Source organism: Nelumbo lutea, chromosome 8 (assembly GCF_056320005.1).
Source record: "Nelumbo lutea isolate HS-2025 chromosome 8, American lotus-T2T, whole genome shotgun sequence".
Lineage (NCBI taxonomy): Eukaryota > Viridiplantae > Streptophyta > Magnoliopsida > Proteales > Nelumbonaceae > Nelumbo > Nelumbo lutea.
The window spans coordinates 19988879-20004380 of record NC_142691.1 but is presented as its reverse complement, the minus strand read 5'-3'; the positions used below and the strand labels follow the sequence as shown (position 1 = coordinate 20004380).

General features: G+C 37.7%; 1 protein-coding gene across 2 annotated transcripts; it reads left to right on the top strand.

The window, feature by feature from the left end:
• The first annotated feature begins 4966 nt into the window (after window positions 1-4966).
• ASP5 (aspartate aminotransferase 5) lies at window positions 4967-13074 on the top strand. Of its 2 annotated transcripts, none has more exons than XM_088957549.1 (12): window positions 4967-5145; window positions 5369-5443; window positions 5577-5663; window positions 8738-8932; window positions 9109-9147; window positions 9240-9329; window positions 9449-9557; window positions 9648-9757; window positions 10381-10524; window positions 10598-10764; window positions 10881-11145; window positions 12703-13074. In XM_088957549.1, the coding sequence occupies exons 2-12, from the start codon at window positions 5369-5371 to the stop codon at window positions 12832-12834; spliced, it is 1413 nt and encodes a 470-aa protein (XP_088813675.1). In that variant the 5' UTR covers window positions 4967-5145; the 3' UTR covers window positions 12835-13074. The 2 variants fall into 2 exon arrangements, with proteins under 2 accessions (XP_088813675.1, XP_088813676.1); XM_088957550.1 differs by having other exon boundaries at window positions 5019-5231.
• Window positions 13075-15502: the final 2428 nt, after the last annotated feature.

Here is a 15502-nt window from a genome sequence, read left to right as displayed (position 1 = left end):
TCAAGCACCTACCATGAGCCATCAGAGTGCCAACCGCGTGCCTTCCAGGTGTCAGCATATGTGTCATGGGTGGGCTATGCATGTATTTTGTAAGGGGGGACCGCCAATGGCGTTATTGTAAATACATAGTATGAATGTTCATTATTTTGATGTTTCTTAATGTCACTCCCCCAAAAGCTTAACGTACTCTTTGAGGGGATGTAGGTAGTCGAGTGAGTTCATAAGCGTGTAAAGGTTAAGCACGAGATCCCCTCGACACTGTACTATGTGCTTATGCTTACCACTGATTAATGCAACACAAGTTACCTTTTGTCTAATCTGTGTGCATTCTTGTTGCCTGGTGTGTATTGTTGCTTGCTTTCGTAGGCTTTCTCGACCCCATCGAGCACCGCACGGGGCCTCGCTGATTAACCCCGTGACACTAGGGCGCCTCCCCACTCATTCTTTTCACTTATAATAAACCCTAGCCGTCCTTAACTGATAAATCCTCACCTTTCATTCCATTTAATCTCCACCCTTCGTTTTAGGGCACCACCTAACTTGTAATCCCCACCATGCAGCCTTTAGCCACTAGATCTCAGCCCTCTATTTTACCCTCTATCTCAGCCATTCACTCTAGAGCACCACCCACTCCTTTTAATATCCACCTTTTAGCCCTAGGCACCTAAATCTCCACCATCCAATCTTAGGAGCCCAAATCTCAGCCATACATAAGATTGGGCACCCTTTCATTCTCTTCTCAGCCTCAGGATCACCTTAGAACAATCCTAACCTTCCATTCTCAACCCTAGGGCACCCATATTTCTGCAAAAAACCCAGCAACCACCCCCTCTTTCTCTCTAATCCTAGTTTTATCCACCATTCTCTATAAAAAGGATCCCAATGGCCTTGGAGAAAGGGTTGGTCAATTCACCCAGTTCACCAGGCTAAGGTTTTTTGAGGAGTTCAAGGGTTGTAGAAGGGAAGGACGCCAGGTCTTGTCAGGAGGGGTTCCTGCAAGCAATCTATCCAATCTGCAACTACCACCACTAGATTTGATCAGCCATCCTTTTCATTTTCTTTATTTTTTTTATGCTATTTTTATTCTAGCAATCTTTTTAGATTTAATTTTTGTTCGTTTGTGTGTTTTGCATATCTGAAATTTGTCCGGTTCAAGGCTAATGTGTCTCAAGGGTTTCAAGGGCTGAACGGAAGGAGAAAACTTGTATTTCGTCTTCTTGGACAACTACCGCCACTGGATCCGAATTTTGGATCACTTTTATTTGTTCTTTTGTTGATTTCAGTGTTCTTTAATTTCTGAATTTTAATTATTGTCTTGTTTAATTTCGAATCTTTAATTTCAACATTAATAAATCCCATTTCTTATTTTATGCAAATCCTAGATCCATTTTCCTTTTATCTATCCGAAACAAACAAAAAAATATTTTTATTCTTGCTTCCCTGTCGGTTCGACCCCTTCCTCACCACATACTACGTTGTTTAAGGTTATGTGAGGATTGAAAAAATTTATAAATCTCTACACTGGTGTTCCGAAGTGGTTAACGACATGCTTTCGGCTACACCAGCATCCACATCAGCACTAAACTTAGAAAAATATAAAAAGAACTAAAGGCCCATAAAGAAAAGGTCCAATAAGAAAACATAACATGAAATAACTAGTAAGAAAGACACTAATGGGCTAGGGCCCATTTGGCCTAGTATCTTTACAATGAGTAAGGTAGAAATGCAAATGCTAAGATGGGTGAGTGAAAAATTAGAAATGATAAGTTTGAAAATGAAGCCATCCATAGAAATCTAGGAGTAGCCCCAATACGTGATAAAATGAGAGAGAGAATAGGGTAGGATGTTTTGGTCATGTGCATAGAAGACCACCAACAACTCCAATTTGAAGAAATGATTTGTTACAAGTGGAAGGGGCCAAAGGAGATTGGGGTAAACTAAAAAGGATATGGGTAGAAGTAGTAAGAAATGATTTAAGCACTAATAATTTAACAATGGGTATAGTTTTAAATAAAATATTTGTGAAATAAGATTCGTGTAATTGACCCCATATAGTTTGGGTAAGGCATGGAAGATGATGATGATGATAATAAGATACTATTTATACCCTACTAATGTAAAGGCCATCCAATACTAGAATATTGATAATGCAAAGATTGCTTACTGGATTCTTGGTTTAGTGGATGTTGATATTACTGTTTCAATGCATGGGTATAGGACAACTTGTGAGATGTATCAATATCATGAAAAGGTATATTGGCAATCAAATATCTCAATGCAATATCAAATAAAAATGAGTATGGCAGAAATGCGAATACTAAGATGGATGAGTGAAAAAACTAGAAAGGGCAAGATCGAGAATAAAGCCATTTGTAGAAACTTAGGAATAGGTCTAATAAGTGGTAAAATGAGAGAGTATGCTAATATAGTTTAGTCATGTGCATAGAATACCAACAATAGCTCTAATTAGAAAAATGGTTTGTTATAAGTGGAAGGGGATAGAAGAGCTAGGGTAGATAAAAAACAACATGGGTTGAAGTAGCAAGAAATGATTTAAGCACTAATGCACTAATAATTTAATAGGGGATATGGTTTTAAATAGAATGGATTGGCAAAACAAGAATCATGTAGCCAACCCCTTATAATCGGGATAATGCTTGAATGATGATGATGATAAAATACTATTTATATGTAGGGACATCATAACTGTATGGGCCATGTTATCAAAATCTAAAGCTCATATGAACCTGGCTTATGTGGAAGTTAGGTGTGATCGTTCTTGGCCCGACCCAACCCAGGCCGGCATCATGCCTAGAAAATTTTGGGCTGGGCCTGGACCCAACATTTTAAGCCCGGCCTAGCTTGTAATATAATATATTATACATGTAATATATATACAAATATATTTTATTTTATATTAAATGTTTATTATTTTATATAAGATATAGAAAATTTAAGTTTTAACATATAAATAAATAATAATTAGTTGATACATGTGTGAACACTTGAGCCAAGGTGGGGCCTTATATAGTTGAAGGCAAAGCCTTCATTCTCACTGCCTAAGCTTTTTTTTTTTTTTCTTGTTTTTTGGTATTAATCACCCCTTAACCCCTTTTCTCCCCAAAGTGGTGGTTGCGGGACTCCATTTCACGCCACTACTAGAATAAACTCGCTAATACACCAATAGACCTGTTCATGGGTCAGGCCGGGCTTTCAGTTGTCATTAAGGGAAATATGCTAGGCCCGAGCCCGGCCCGACTAACGGGCCTATAACTTGTGCCCGAGCCCGGCCCTGATAAAAAGCCCGAAGCCAGACTTAATAAAAAAACAATTTTCCTTATTCAAATTAAAATTAAAAATTCAGATAGTTTTTTTTTCCTATTTAAATGAACAATGGTCCTACAAGATGGTTTTTTCCCCTTTCTTTTATATTTTAAAACACAGTTTTATATTCTTAAATAAAAAAAAATTATTCAAATGGACATAATCACATTACTCACTTTAAGTCTAATATTAGGTCAGGCCGGGCTAGGCTATTTTGACAAAACCCGAGCCTGGCTCGAATTTATTGCGGGCCAGGCTTTTTGGCCCGAATTTAAGCCCATGGGCCTATAACCACATTCAAGCCTGTCTGGGGGCCGGGCCAGCCCGTCGGGCCACCTGGCCCATGAACAGGTCTATACACCAACAAGCCACCTCTTGGGTGGTGCTATTCTGATGCATGGGTATAGGGCAACTTTGTACATCTAAAGAGAGAACCCTTTAGCTAGTTATGTGAAGTGTATGAGATGTGTGGGGACACAAATTATGTAAGAACATGTTGAAACCATTTTTTATGGGAAAAAGATTCAGATAACAAGAAACTAAGGTGGGTTTAGGAAGGGTCTTATAGATTCTAGACCATACCAACTTCTCTGACCCAAGTCTTGATCTCTACCTACAAGAATTCTGCCCACGTCTACCCATATAATATCACCGTCACACATGGAAAACATATAATCCTTCTGGGTAGTATTATGCACAGAGAAATGCTCCCAATACACGAGGTAGTGTGTAGGAGTTTAGATATACACTCCACAACATCTCACGATACATACCGTCCTGTATTGGGAACATCTCCCAATGATGACATCATTGATTCTAGTACTATGATCCAGAGATGTTTCCGAGATGTGCTTGAGACATTGTAGGGCACAAATCTAAACTCAATAAACGTAGTCACGTCGGCAGAGTTCTTGTGGAAAGGAGATCTAGACTACCCTAGATTTCACATCTCCGCCCCACAAGGGGCTGCTCCACAACACATCCCCACAGCCCTAAAGTTCCCAATAGACGGCGGGAATGAGATGTGGGGCAGAGATGTGAACTCAGTCCCCTAACCCTCGCCCCCAAAACTAGTAGACTAATAGTAGATTGGATTTTGAAGTACCGATGCATCGTAGGGCGAGATAAGATGGGCGCTCATCTCACCTCTTTATTGGAATTCGCTCTCCCCATACAGATGTTATCAAATCTTCTTCCAGCGTTATGCATGGGGAACATCTCCCCCGTGCCATGTATTAGAGATGTTCCCAATGCACGCACGGGAGTAATGTGCTGTGGGGCGCCTATCTGATCTCGTTTTATCGGTAGCATATCTGAACTCGGCGGATGCTATCAATCTTCCAGCGTGCAGATTGCTGATCCGTCTTTACACACGTCATTCATCCCGAAAAGGCACGCCCACCCCCTTTGCCAACATCGAAAGGCTCATGCCGATGTCACTCGGCAGTTGAAAGATGCGACGACCGGAGACTGTGTGCTCGTACAAAACAGTGGAAGAGAAATGCTAAAGTGTAACAACAATGGAACAACGAGATACAAAACGGGTGGGCCCTGTGTCCATGACTAGACAAGAGTTTCACTGAGCCCGATCTGTCTATTGCGCGTTGCACATTCAGCCAGTAGACTGTAGCATTCATGCAGCACGTCAGCATCTATAGTATCAACCACAAATATAAATGCAAAGACGCACCACCGTAGATTTTATCGTCTCTCTCGACTTCACCTCTTCTCTTCTTCATAGCTCCGATCCAAGAGCAGGAGATCTTTGAAGTTCAAACTACTCTTTAACTGTCTCTGTCCTGGTTCTCTTTCTGTGTCCAGGTGAGTTTGTTTTTGTTTTTTTCCGTTCATTCGGTGCTGATTCCAATCGGTTCTCATCGTTTTCGATACAGTCAAGCATCCTCAAGGTTCATTTCGTCCCAGGCGTAGATAGAATGGCATTTTTTTTTTCTGAGTTCATCAAATATCGTAGAAAATCGGTTGTTTCACCATTTCGATAAGTTTAACCAGATTGATCTTATCAGTTCATGCTAATTTATTTCAGATGGCTTCGTCGACGATTCTTTCCCTCGGGTCCGCCTCTCCTTTGGCTTTGCTAGCCGTAAGTGAGAATTCTAAGGTATTGCTACGATTTTATCGAAAATCCTGCTTCTGTACTTGTTTCTCGATTATTAGAGTTCACTATCTATTTCTCTGTATCTAGTTGTTTGTTTTTCCCTCCCTAAACACGTCTATTATTGTTCTGGGATCAGGTGCCACCGCAGAAAGTGAAGTTCGGTAGCTCCGGCTTGACAAATTCGTTTCTCAAGGTGAAGGGAAATTCCTCCCTCAAGTCACAGGTAGTCCCATTGAAATGGTAGAAAAAGAGAAATAAGGAAAATTTATTATTCTAATGATTATGTATTCTTAAAAGTAGAAGTTTGTCCTGTGATAGAATCGGAGTTAAGGTTTAGTTTCGCAAATAACACAAAGCAATGTAAACTGCCCTGTTCAGAATCTAAACTGGGGGCTGGTACAGTCTTTCATTGGATCCTTGGAGTGCTTTTTTGCTTGTGGAACCCACATCATTCGTTGGTGCACTGATATTAAATTTGTTTTCCTTTTTTTTTTTTAATTTTCGTTTTATGTGTTTGACTTTACTTTGGGAAAGTGTTATGTCAATTTTATATGATTCATTTATTTTTAATTTGTTGTAAGTTACAATTATGTCTAATTATACTTTTAGTTTCCTTCGAAATTTAATATGGAACTCATATTGCATTTGATTGTGATTAGAGAATCTTTTCAACTTACCTTATTGCTATTTTTTTTTTTATATTTATTTATTTGTTTTACTCTGATTTATTGCCCCACATATACTTATTATAAATCTTTCATTTTTAATTCCTACGCTATGCTTCCTTTGACTTTGATAAACAAAGATATCTTATGTCAGTATGTTAGTTATGTTGTCTTATATATCTAAGCCACTTCCCCCCTCAATTCCTTGCTACCCACGAAAGGAAGGGGGCAAAAAGAAGAAGACATAGCAGCAACTACCAAAGCCCCTAAGAAATAGCGCCACTCCCTTGACTTTATAGAGATAATAATCCTTGTTAATCAGGATCATCCTCCTTATTCAGTTTCTAAATATTTGTTGATTCTAAAAAGTCCTACTTAATCCTCAACAATCAAGTTTGACCTTATTCAGAGAAATTCTCAGCACTGGTTCAGGTTTAGAAACTAGTCAACTCATACTTCCAAAACAGTCTTAAAACCATTAAGCTATCATTGATAAAAAACCCAAAGAAAATCAAGCTTCTAAACTTTCTTGCAAAATATCTTTATCTTAATACAGGTTACCGTTCTCAATCAGAAAATTGAAAAAAAATGATAAGACGTTCCCAAAATCAGTAACATGCAGAGTCTATTAGAAATGGTTTAAAAGTTATGTCTTAAATATTCATAAAAAAGGATATGCCTTAAAGAGCAGAACATGAAAGTGGTTAGGCATTTGTCAGTGTTTTCAGGAAAGGCATTTGTCATGTAATTGTTAAACATGAAAGTGGCTAGGCATCATTTGCAAACAAATGAAACCAAATCAACTTTCTACTATGTGTAGTGAAATCTATTGGTAAAAACATATCAAGCAAATAATTTCATTTATTTGAACTAACACTAGCTGGGTATGTTGTTTTCTCAGCATTTGGCTTCATTATGATGTAAGGTTAATATTATCAAGAATCCTCATCCATAGGTCTCGTATTCTTTCTTCTCTCCCCCTTTATTTCTTTGGACTTGAGACTAGGCATCAAATTCCTCTTTCTCACAAACAGAAACAAGCGTCCATTTGTTATTTCTATGAAGGGTTTCCATCTACTCAACCAAGATTGTTATCAGAATATTATATAGCATTTCAAATAGCAAATGAGATAGAAAGTATTGTAGGGGGTTGTAATACTTTTTATCCTTTCTCTTCCCAAGCACATGCATAATGTTTGCTAGGAGTAAATTAATGGTGCTTGATTACAAGGAGTAAAATAATTAGTAAACTGTGCTCGACAAAGAAGGTTTATCTTATATTACAAACATGCGGCCTATTGACATTCAAGATAAACCTTCTTTGTCGAACACAGTTTACTAATTATTTTTTTAGTGCTCCAAATTTCTCATTACTTTTGTCAAAACCAGGATAAAAGATCACTCGAAATCAAAAGAAAAGACTTCTCTATAAGTGCAAGACTGGTTTAGAGAGAATAAGAAAAACAAAGAAGATCATAATATATAATACTTACTTCCAAGGCTGCTTATCCCCCTGCCCAAAAAATGGGAAAAAAAGAAAAGAAAAGAAAAGAAAAGAAAAGAAAAGAATTGTTCATGTTGTAAATGGAAGTGTTATAAGTTGTGATTTGGATATTGTAAGCCCATCGGTTCTGGCAAGGCCATGGTAGGGGAGAAAGGGAGTCGGCTGAACCCCTGGAGGAGCTGCCTACATACCTTCCAACGAAGGATTAGGTCACTGTAGTTTGTCAGATATGGAATTTCAGTAGTAAGAGATTGAAGGCCATGGGAGAGAGGGAGATGATAGAAGAATGAGCCAGAGAGAGATTTTGGATTTTCCCCATAAATAGGTCCTGGGTCCCCATTTTTCTCTTTATTTTATTAGTGAATTCTCTAGAATATTCTAATACTAGGTCAGTGCAAGTCACTAACCTGAGAGGCTAAGTTTGTTACCTGGGGTTGGACCAGTTTGGTTTGGTTCGGGTCCATGCTGGACCAGCTGGGTTTATGACATGCTTATAATGCAAAGTACCCTTGTTGGATAAACTCCTAAAGTGAAAACCTTGATTACAGTCTTGCAATAGGACCAAGTTTCCAAACACAAACACCATAAGTAGAACTGTAGAAGAACCTACCCTATAGGTCCACATAAAAGGGACCATTCCATGTTTAAATTCACTATGAGGTACTGGAATACTGGAATAATGTGTGGAGGGGACGTCTTATAGATTTCTTGTCTTACTTGGTCTATATCTTTTTCCTCTGGAAATAAAAAATTATTTATTTGAAGAATTGGAATTATAATACTAATTAGACAATGCTTTATGAAGATTTTTATTCTTAAGACTTAAAATTGGAATTATAATACTAATTTTCTTGGTCTGTATCATATGGTTGTTTTTGTTAGCATAATGAGTTAAGAGTGTGCTTTGGTGATTCCTTTATCATTTTTTTCTGAAATACCAGTGCACGCTTCCTTGATATTTTAGAGTGCTTTTATAGTTTCTGAAAATTTACAATGCTTTAAAAGTTTCATATTTTCTATATGATTCCTCATTATATTTCCATATTCAAATAATGGACTGGTTTGATTTGTCTCCCCCCTCCCATCAGTATCTGAGTTATGTCTTATATCTTATTTCTGATTTTGCAGTCTTTTGGTCGGATATCTATGACTGTTGCTGTCAATGTTTCTCGCTTTGAGGGTGTAACAATGGCCCCGCCAGACCCAATTCTTGGGGTTTCTGAAGCATTCAGAGCAGACACAAATGACGCAAAACTCAATCTTGGAGTTGGAGCATACCGAACGGAAGAGCTCCAACCATATGTGCTTAATGTAGTTAAGAAGGTTGGTATTTTCCTTCAATCCGTCACAAATGCTTTTCTGCAGGATATTTATGCAGGCTTGTCCTGTAAACATAATTTTCTTGTCATTTTTAATGGTATATTTGATATTTGAATTGTTCTATTTTTCTTTTTTGACAACAAATTGAGATCATACTGACTATTATGAGAATTCTCTAGGCAGAGACTCTTATGTTGGAGAGGGGGGAAAACAAAGAGGTACTCAAAATATCAGATGACTGGGATTGTCTGGCATCATTTCTTTCATTTTAGCCTGCCTTTTGACATTTAATATTACTTCAATCTTGTAGTATCTTCCAATTGAAGGTTTGGCTGCATTCAATAAAGTTACTGCAGAGCTGTTATTTGGAGCTGACAATCCTGTCATCCGAGAAGGAAGAGTATGGAAGATTATCTTCTTATGTTTCACAACAATGGATTACTCTTATATTTCCATTGTTTCTGCATCTATTCTGAGGTTCATCTTTTTCACTGCATATTTCAAAACATCTCTTTCCAGGTTGCAACTGTTCAAGGTCTTTCTGGTACTGGTTCTCTTCGCCTTGCTGCAGCACTTATAGAACGCTATTTTCCTGGTGCAAAAGTTCTGATATCATCACCAACTTGGGGTGTGTGTTGTCATTGCATTTAATCCTTAGCTTATTTAGTTTTCTTCACTTAAATGTTACTAATTTATCATCACTGAATGTCTGTTTCAGGTAACCACAAGAACATCTTCAATGATGCCAAAGTTCCTTGGTCAGAATACCGATATTATGACCCTAAAACAGTTGGTCTAGATTTTGATGGGATGATATCAGACATAAAGGTAATGCATTTTTATCATATAATAGTTTGGTCCAACCTGCAAAGGCAGAATAATTGGTTTTAATGATAGATCCATCCCAATGAGCTAACAAATAACAGATCTAATAACTTACTTTCTTGCTAGAGAGGGTGTTTCAAAGAATGAGCTCATGCTAGTCCAATACTTGACTCATTTAGCAGAAATGGATTAGTGGATATCAAGGTGTTTTATTATATAATTTATATCATGGGGCTCTATTATATGTGGGTTGGGTTGTGTTGGGTTCTACTTCTACCCTTTTAAGATGCATTAGCTTTACTTTTTTTCTACATTTTATAATCAATCTTACGTTCAATTTCATAAAAAGAATTTTGATAAGCAATACATAATCACACATTAAGTGAACACATTATTTATTAGTCTAGATTGTTACTAATAAAAGGAAATCCTGGACTGATGAAAAGAGTCTCGGTTTTCTTTAAGAAATTGACAGAACCATTTAGTGTCAAGTGTCAATAAATTTTCATTTAGCTATACTTTTATTTTCCCTTTTATTTCATTTCCTTTTTGTTTCAATGAAATACTTCCAAAGTTGATGAGGATACTTTTGGTATCTAATAGTTGGCTCACTTTTCTTTTTTCAGGCCGCACCAGCTGGGTCTTTTGTGTTGCTTCATGGCTGTGCTCACAATCCTACTGGCATTGATCCAACCCCTGAACAGTGGGAGAAAATTGCTGATGTCATTCAAGAAAAGAACCACATCCCTTTCTTTGATGTTGCATACCAGGTAGAGTTAGTTTTGAGTTGACTACTTATTGCTGGGAGGTAGATGTGTGTCTAAGCCTGAAATGCATTTTTAGGGGTTTGCAAGTGGAAGCCTTGATGTGGATGCCTCATCGGTGAGATTATTTGCTGCACGTGGTTTGGAGCTTCTGGTTGCTCAGTCATACAGCAAAAATCTGGGGCTTTATGCAGAAAGGATTGGAGCTATCAATGTTGTGTGCTCATCATCAGATGCAGCAGCAAGGTAAAATGAGATTTAATGTCTGTTTTATACTTAAAAGGGCATGGGCATGGTTCAAATGTATTAGATCCAGCGTATATTGGTTGCAACCTTTTAATTTGTATATTTCCCATGTACAGAGTAAAGAGCCAGCTGAAAAGACTTGCTCGACCAATGTACTCAAATCCTCCAGTTCATGGGGCTAGGATTGTTGCGAATGTTGTTGGTGACCCAGCTCTCTTCAATGAATGGAGAGAAGAGATGGAGTTAATGGCTGGGAGGATAAAGAATGTGAGACAAAAACTATTTGACAGTCTTTCTGCAAAGGATAAAAGTGGGAAAGATTGGTCATTTATCCTGAAGCAGATTGGCATGTTTTCCTTTACTGGACTCAACAAAGCCCAGGTATATCCCTTTCAAGTTTAAATAGTTTGACTAGTTCATTAGCCATTGCTTTATTCTTCTAGGATATTTTTGAATTTCTAATCTCCTGGTACGGAGATCCTTGCTAGTCTTATTCATTTAAATAGGAAAAAGCATCCAAGACATCTTTTATTTTGATGTTCTTAGAAGTTCTTTGTAATTTAAATAGAACCAGGTATTACCTTTCTGTTGATTTCTAGAATATTAACTTATTCATAAGCAGGGTGTATAGGCTGTTCATCGCTACTGCATGGGTTAACATGCCTTAGTTGCTTAGATCCCAAAATCATTTACACAAAGGTACAATTCACATATTATCCATAATTCAATTGATTTAAAGCTGCAATAGGCTGCACATTTCTACTGTATGAGCAGTGTTAGCATTCCTATTATTGCTTAGTAAGGAATAGTGATGTCAAATGGTTTGGGTTAAGTTTTTAACCTGCCTTGACCTGACCCTATCAGGTTAGGGTCAAGCCATCCTTAATTGGGTTTCAGGTCAGGTTTGGATTGAGGTCAACCCACTCCATAGCTGATCCATTGACATGGTAGCTTTGAAACATATGTAGATATATCCTTGGTTGAGTATAAGGGGTTATTTGTGGAATGGGTTGGGTATGGTTCGGTATTCCATTTTCATTTAGTCAGGTTGGATTCTGGTTGGTGTTTACATGGAAGTATGGTTCATATGTTATCTTGATTCAAGCAATTCGAGAGTAGAATTGCCACTGAATCTTGATTTCAAAAATTAGAACCATGGTCCAATATCAACCGCTTGTCTGCTCAAAACAAGATCCCTATTTCTGACTTTTGAGAAAGCCTTTATACAAATATCACATTCACCTCATGCTCTCTTCTCTCTCTCTCTCTCTCTCTCTCTCTCATTATAAAACAATTACGCCCTTTATCCATCTCTCCCATGTCAGTCAATCTTTCGAACATGCATTCCATCTCCTTCCGTTGATGACCATGCAACACCTTCCTCTTTTTTATAAAAAATAACTTCTTTTGAAACTGCCCCTATATCAATCATTATTATTATTATTATTACAATTATTAATATCCTTGGTCAATTATTTAAATACAGCTGATAAACAAGACTAGTTGGCAAAATAAAAAATCTAATACAATAAGATCTTAAGATCACTTTCATGCCTAAAACCTAAATAAAGCAATATAACAGGCCCTCATAATTAGTTCGATGAAAATAATCCCAGAACAAAAATAATAATAAATTCTAACATAACAATACGTAATGCTATATAAGTATATTGTACTTCTAAAGGTGCTCAAAACCTTAATAACTTTTCAATTTTGATGGTCCACCTTTCCTGCTCCAGTTTCTGATTATGTGCACTATGATTTGTTAGATTGATCATCACTCCATTCTCATGTATTGACATGTTTTACAATTTAAATAGTGAAAACCACAATTTATTTCATTCAAAAACTGATTTCCATAGTGTACTATCACTAATCATCCATGTGTTATATTTCGGGATTTCTGATACTTTTTTTTGGTTGTTATTGTTTGATCAGAGTGAAAACATGACGAATAAGTGGCATGTTTACATGACAAAGGACGGAAGGATATCTCTTGCTGGATTATCTTTGGCAAAATGTGAATATCTTGCAGACGCCATCATTGATTCTTACCATAATGTCAGTTAAAAAGAGGCTGGATCCTGAATAAATTGTTTTTTTCTTATACTTTTCACAAGGCTTTTCAGTCTGTTGGGTACCTTCCATCGAAATTTTGAGCCCTTTAGTTCGCCACTATTCATCACTTGTCATAATTTCTATATGGATGTGTTGTAATTTAGGCTTTTTGTGTCACTGCTGGGAACCTCTTGTCTTTTAAGTCCTAATAATGCCAAATAAATTTTCTTGTCCTGGAAGGACCTTTAAGAATTCTTTGGTGGTCTTGTGGCTGGTTTTCATTTGCTTGAATTAACATCTTTTCTGCATATTATTAAGTTGCAGATAGGGCTGTTCATGGGTCGGGTTGGGTCGGTTTACTACGGTTTTTCCAACCGACCCGACCTGGTCGGGTAATCTGATGTAGAAACCGAAACTGACACAGTGTTAAGCAAAACCGACCTGGTTGATTTGAGTTGGGTTGGGTCGGTTTCGGTTCTAAGTTCATCCCTGTGATAAAATCTTGCTAATTTAAAAAACAGTCATAATTTGAACATCATTTCAGCCATCTCTTATGATGAAATTTAAATGAATAGTTAATCACAAAAGTTGTTCATTAATCACTATCTACTAATCCAAAGTTTCTTGCAACCATTCAAAAACTAGGTGGCCTAATGGGCTTTGGAACTTCATGTTTGGACTAGGAACTAAGTTGGTTTGGTTTGGGTCAGTTTCGGTTTTCTTGTGTAAAAACCGAAATTGACCCGAATAATCGGCTTAGGAATTTACACAACCCGAAACCGACTCATGCTGATGAAAGCTCGGCCGATTCAGGTTGAATCAGTCTGGGTTGATCAGTTTGGTCGGGTTGGGCGTTCTTATGAAAAGCCCTAGTTGCAGACTTGCTGGTTGTTTTAGCAAGGTGAAAGTTAAGGCTGGATATCTGAATCCTCTGGCAGTTAGCTTTCTGTAAAACTGTATGAATGGCCTCAAGTATAGATTGCCCTAACTCGTACATTATGAATGAACTTCATATATATAGATATAGATATTCGAAGTTGTGATGTTAATAAAATGATGCATTAGCACCTTGACATAGTGACTGATAAATGAATAATGATCATTGAGGGGTTGTAAGCCCATTGACTTGGATGAGGCAGTGGTCAAAGATCCCCAAAGGTTCGAGAGTTGACGGTGGAGGAAAGGGGGAAAATGGATGGGGAAGAGGATGGCGGGACCCCTGGAGGGGTCGGAGAGGGATCGGGCTGCTGTATCCCGGTGGTGGGTGATCTGAGAGAAAGAGGAAGAGGGAAGAAGAGAAAAAGCCCCCTAGGTTGGAGAATGAAAGTCATTTATATTTTTCTTCCTAAAGGTTTTTGGTATCTTTTATGCCATGTTAATTGAGGTAGCTAGCTGCAATCACTAGTTTATTCTTACATTGCTCTTATGATTTGTCTCGAATTGCTTGATAACTCGGGCTAGTAAATGGACTGGCTGATTTGGTTTTGGTTCGAGGTGGATTAAACTGGGTTTGTGGTGGTTATTACAGGAGTCGATGGCTTTGAGGGAATGTGCCCATGAAAGAAAATCATAGATAAAAATTGATTAAATTATGCAATACAAAATTTAAATCTGATTTGCAGAATCTTTTCACGGAGCAGCGGGGATTAATGATGGAGATGATACAGGATGCTTTGTTTGTATTATTTATTTTTTCCAAAGTTGTGCTTGTGTTAAAACTGATGGCTACCTTTTCAAACCCAGAACACCCAACTCTGGTGCAGGTGGGATTTGATCCCAAGTTTCTGGTACAACCAGACATTGCCAAATGTATGCAACTTGTTGCATCTTTTGGTGTTACGAAAAACAAGGCCACATTTGTCTTTCTTTCCTTGACAGTACAGCAAGTCTTTCTTTGACAATGCAGTGATTCTTGTCATTGAAAATTGCTGAGACTCACTGGTTTATCAGTTCTGATCTCATTGTTATCAGTAATTACGCGTTCAATATGAACTGCATGAACAATGGTACAATACAACTTGTAGCGCCAGCAAGCAAGTTGTATTTGCGACTTTAGCAAGATCATTATATGAAAGTAAGCACCTGAGCCTTTTCCCTGAAATCTCGGGCTGTCAACCTGAGAATGTGGGTTCGAGTCTGAGAGCGGTCACTATGTGCAAAAAATACCAAAGGTTAGGACTGTATCCAGTCCACCCCTACCCATATAGTTGGAACCAACATTGGATAATATCGTAATAGTGCCCTTAAAAGTCTTAAAGATTCAGATCTTGTAAGAATCAAAATACCTTTAAGAAATGCAACAAGTTATCCATATTCCATCAGAGATGCTCAGTGTCAGCAAGCAAGCTGTGATTACTAGGACTATGATATTGAATGAATTGCCTGAACTTGTGCCTGAAATTAGGGGGGCGTTCTTTTTTCCGGATTACTATGATCATGCAACAAGAATCCCATGTTCTTTTTTCAGATTTGTGGGGATCAGGGAAAGTTTATTTTCCTGGGTATCACTTACCCTAAGTGATATCCATCTCTTAGGTGGGTAAATTAACTTTTCCACCTATGGGGAAAGTTGTCAACACTTGAAAGGGACAAAAATGCCCTTTTTAATAATGGATTTTTATGGCTAAAATGGTCATTGCCTTGTTTACATGAGAAATAAAAGAACATGGGTAAGTGGTAA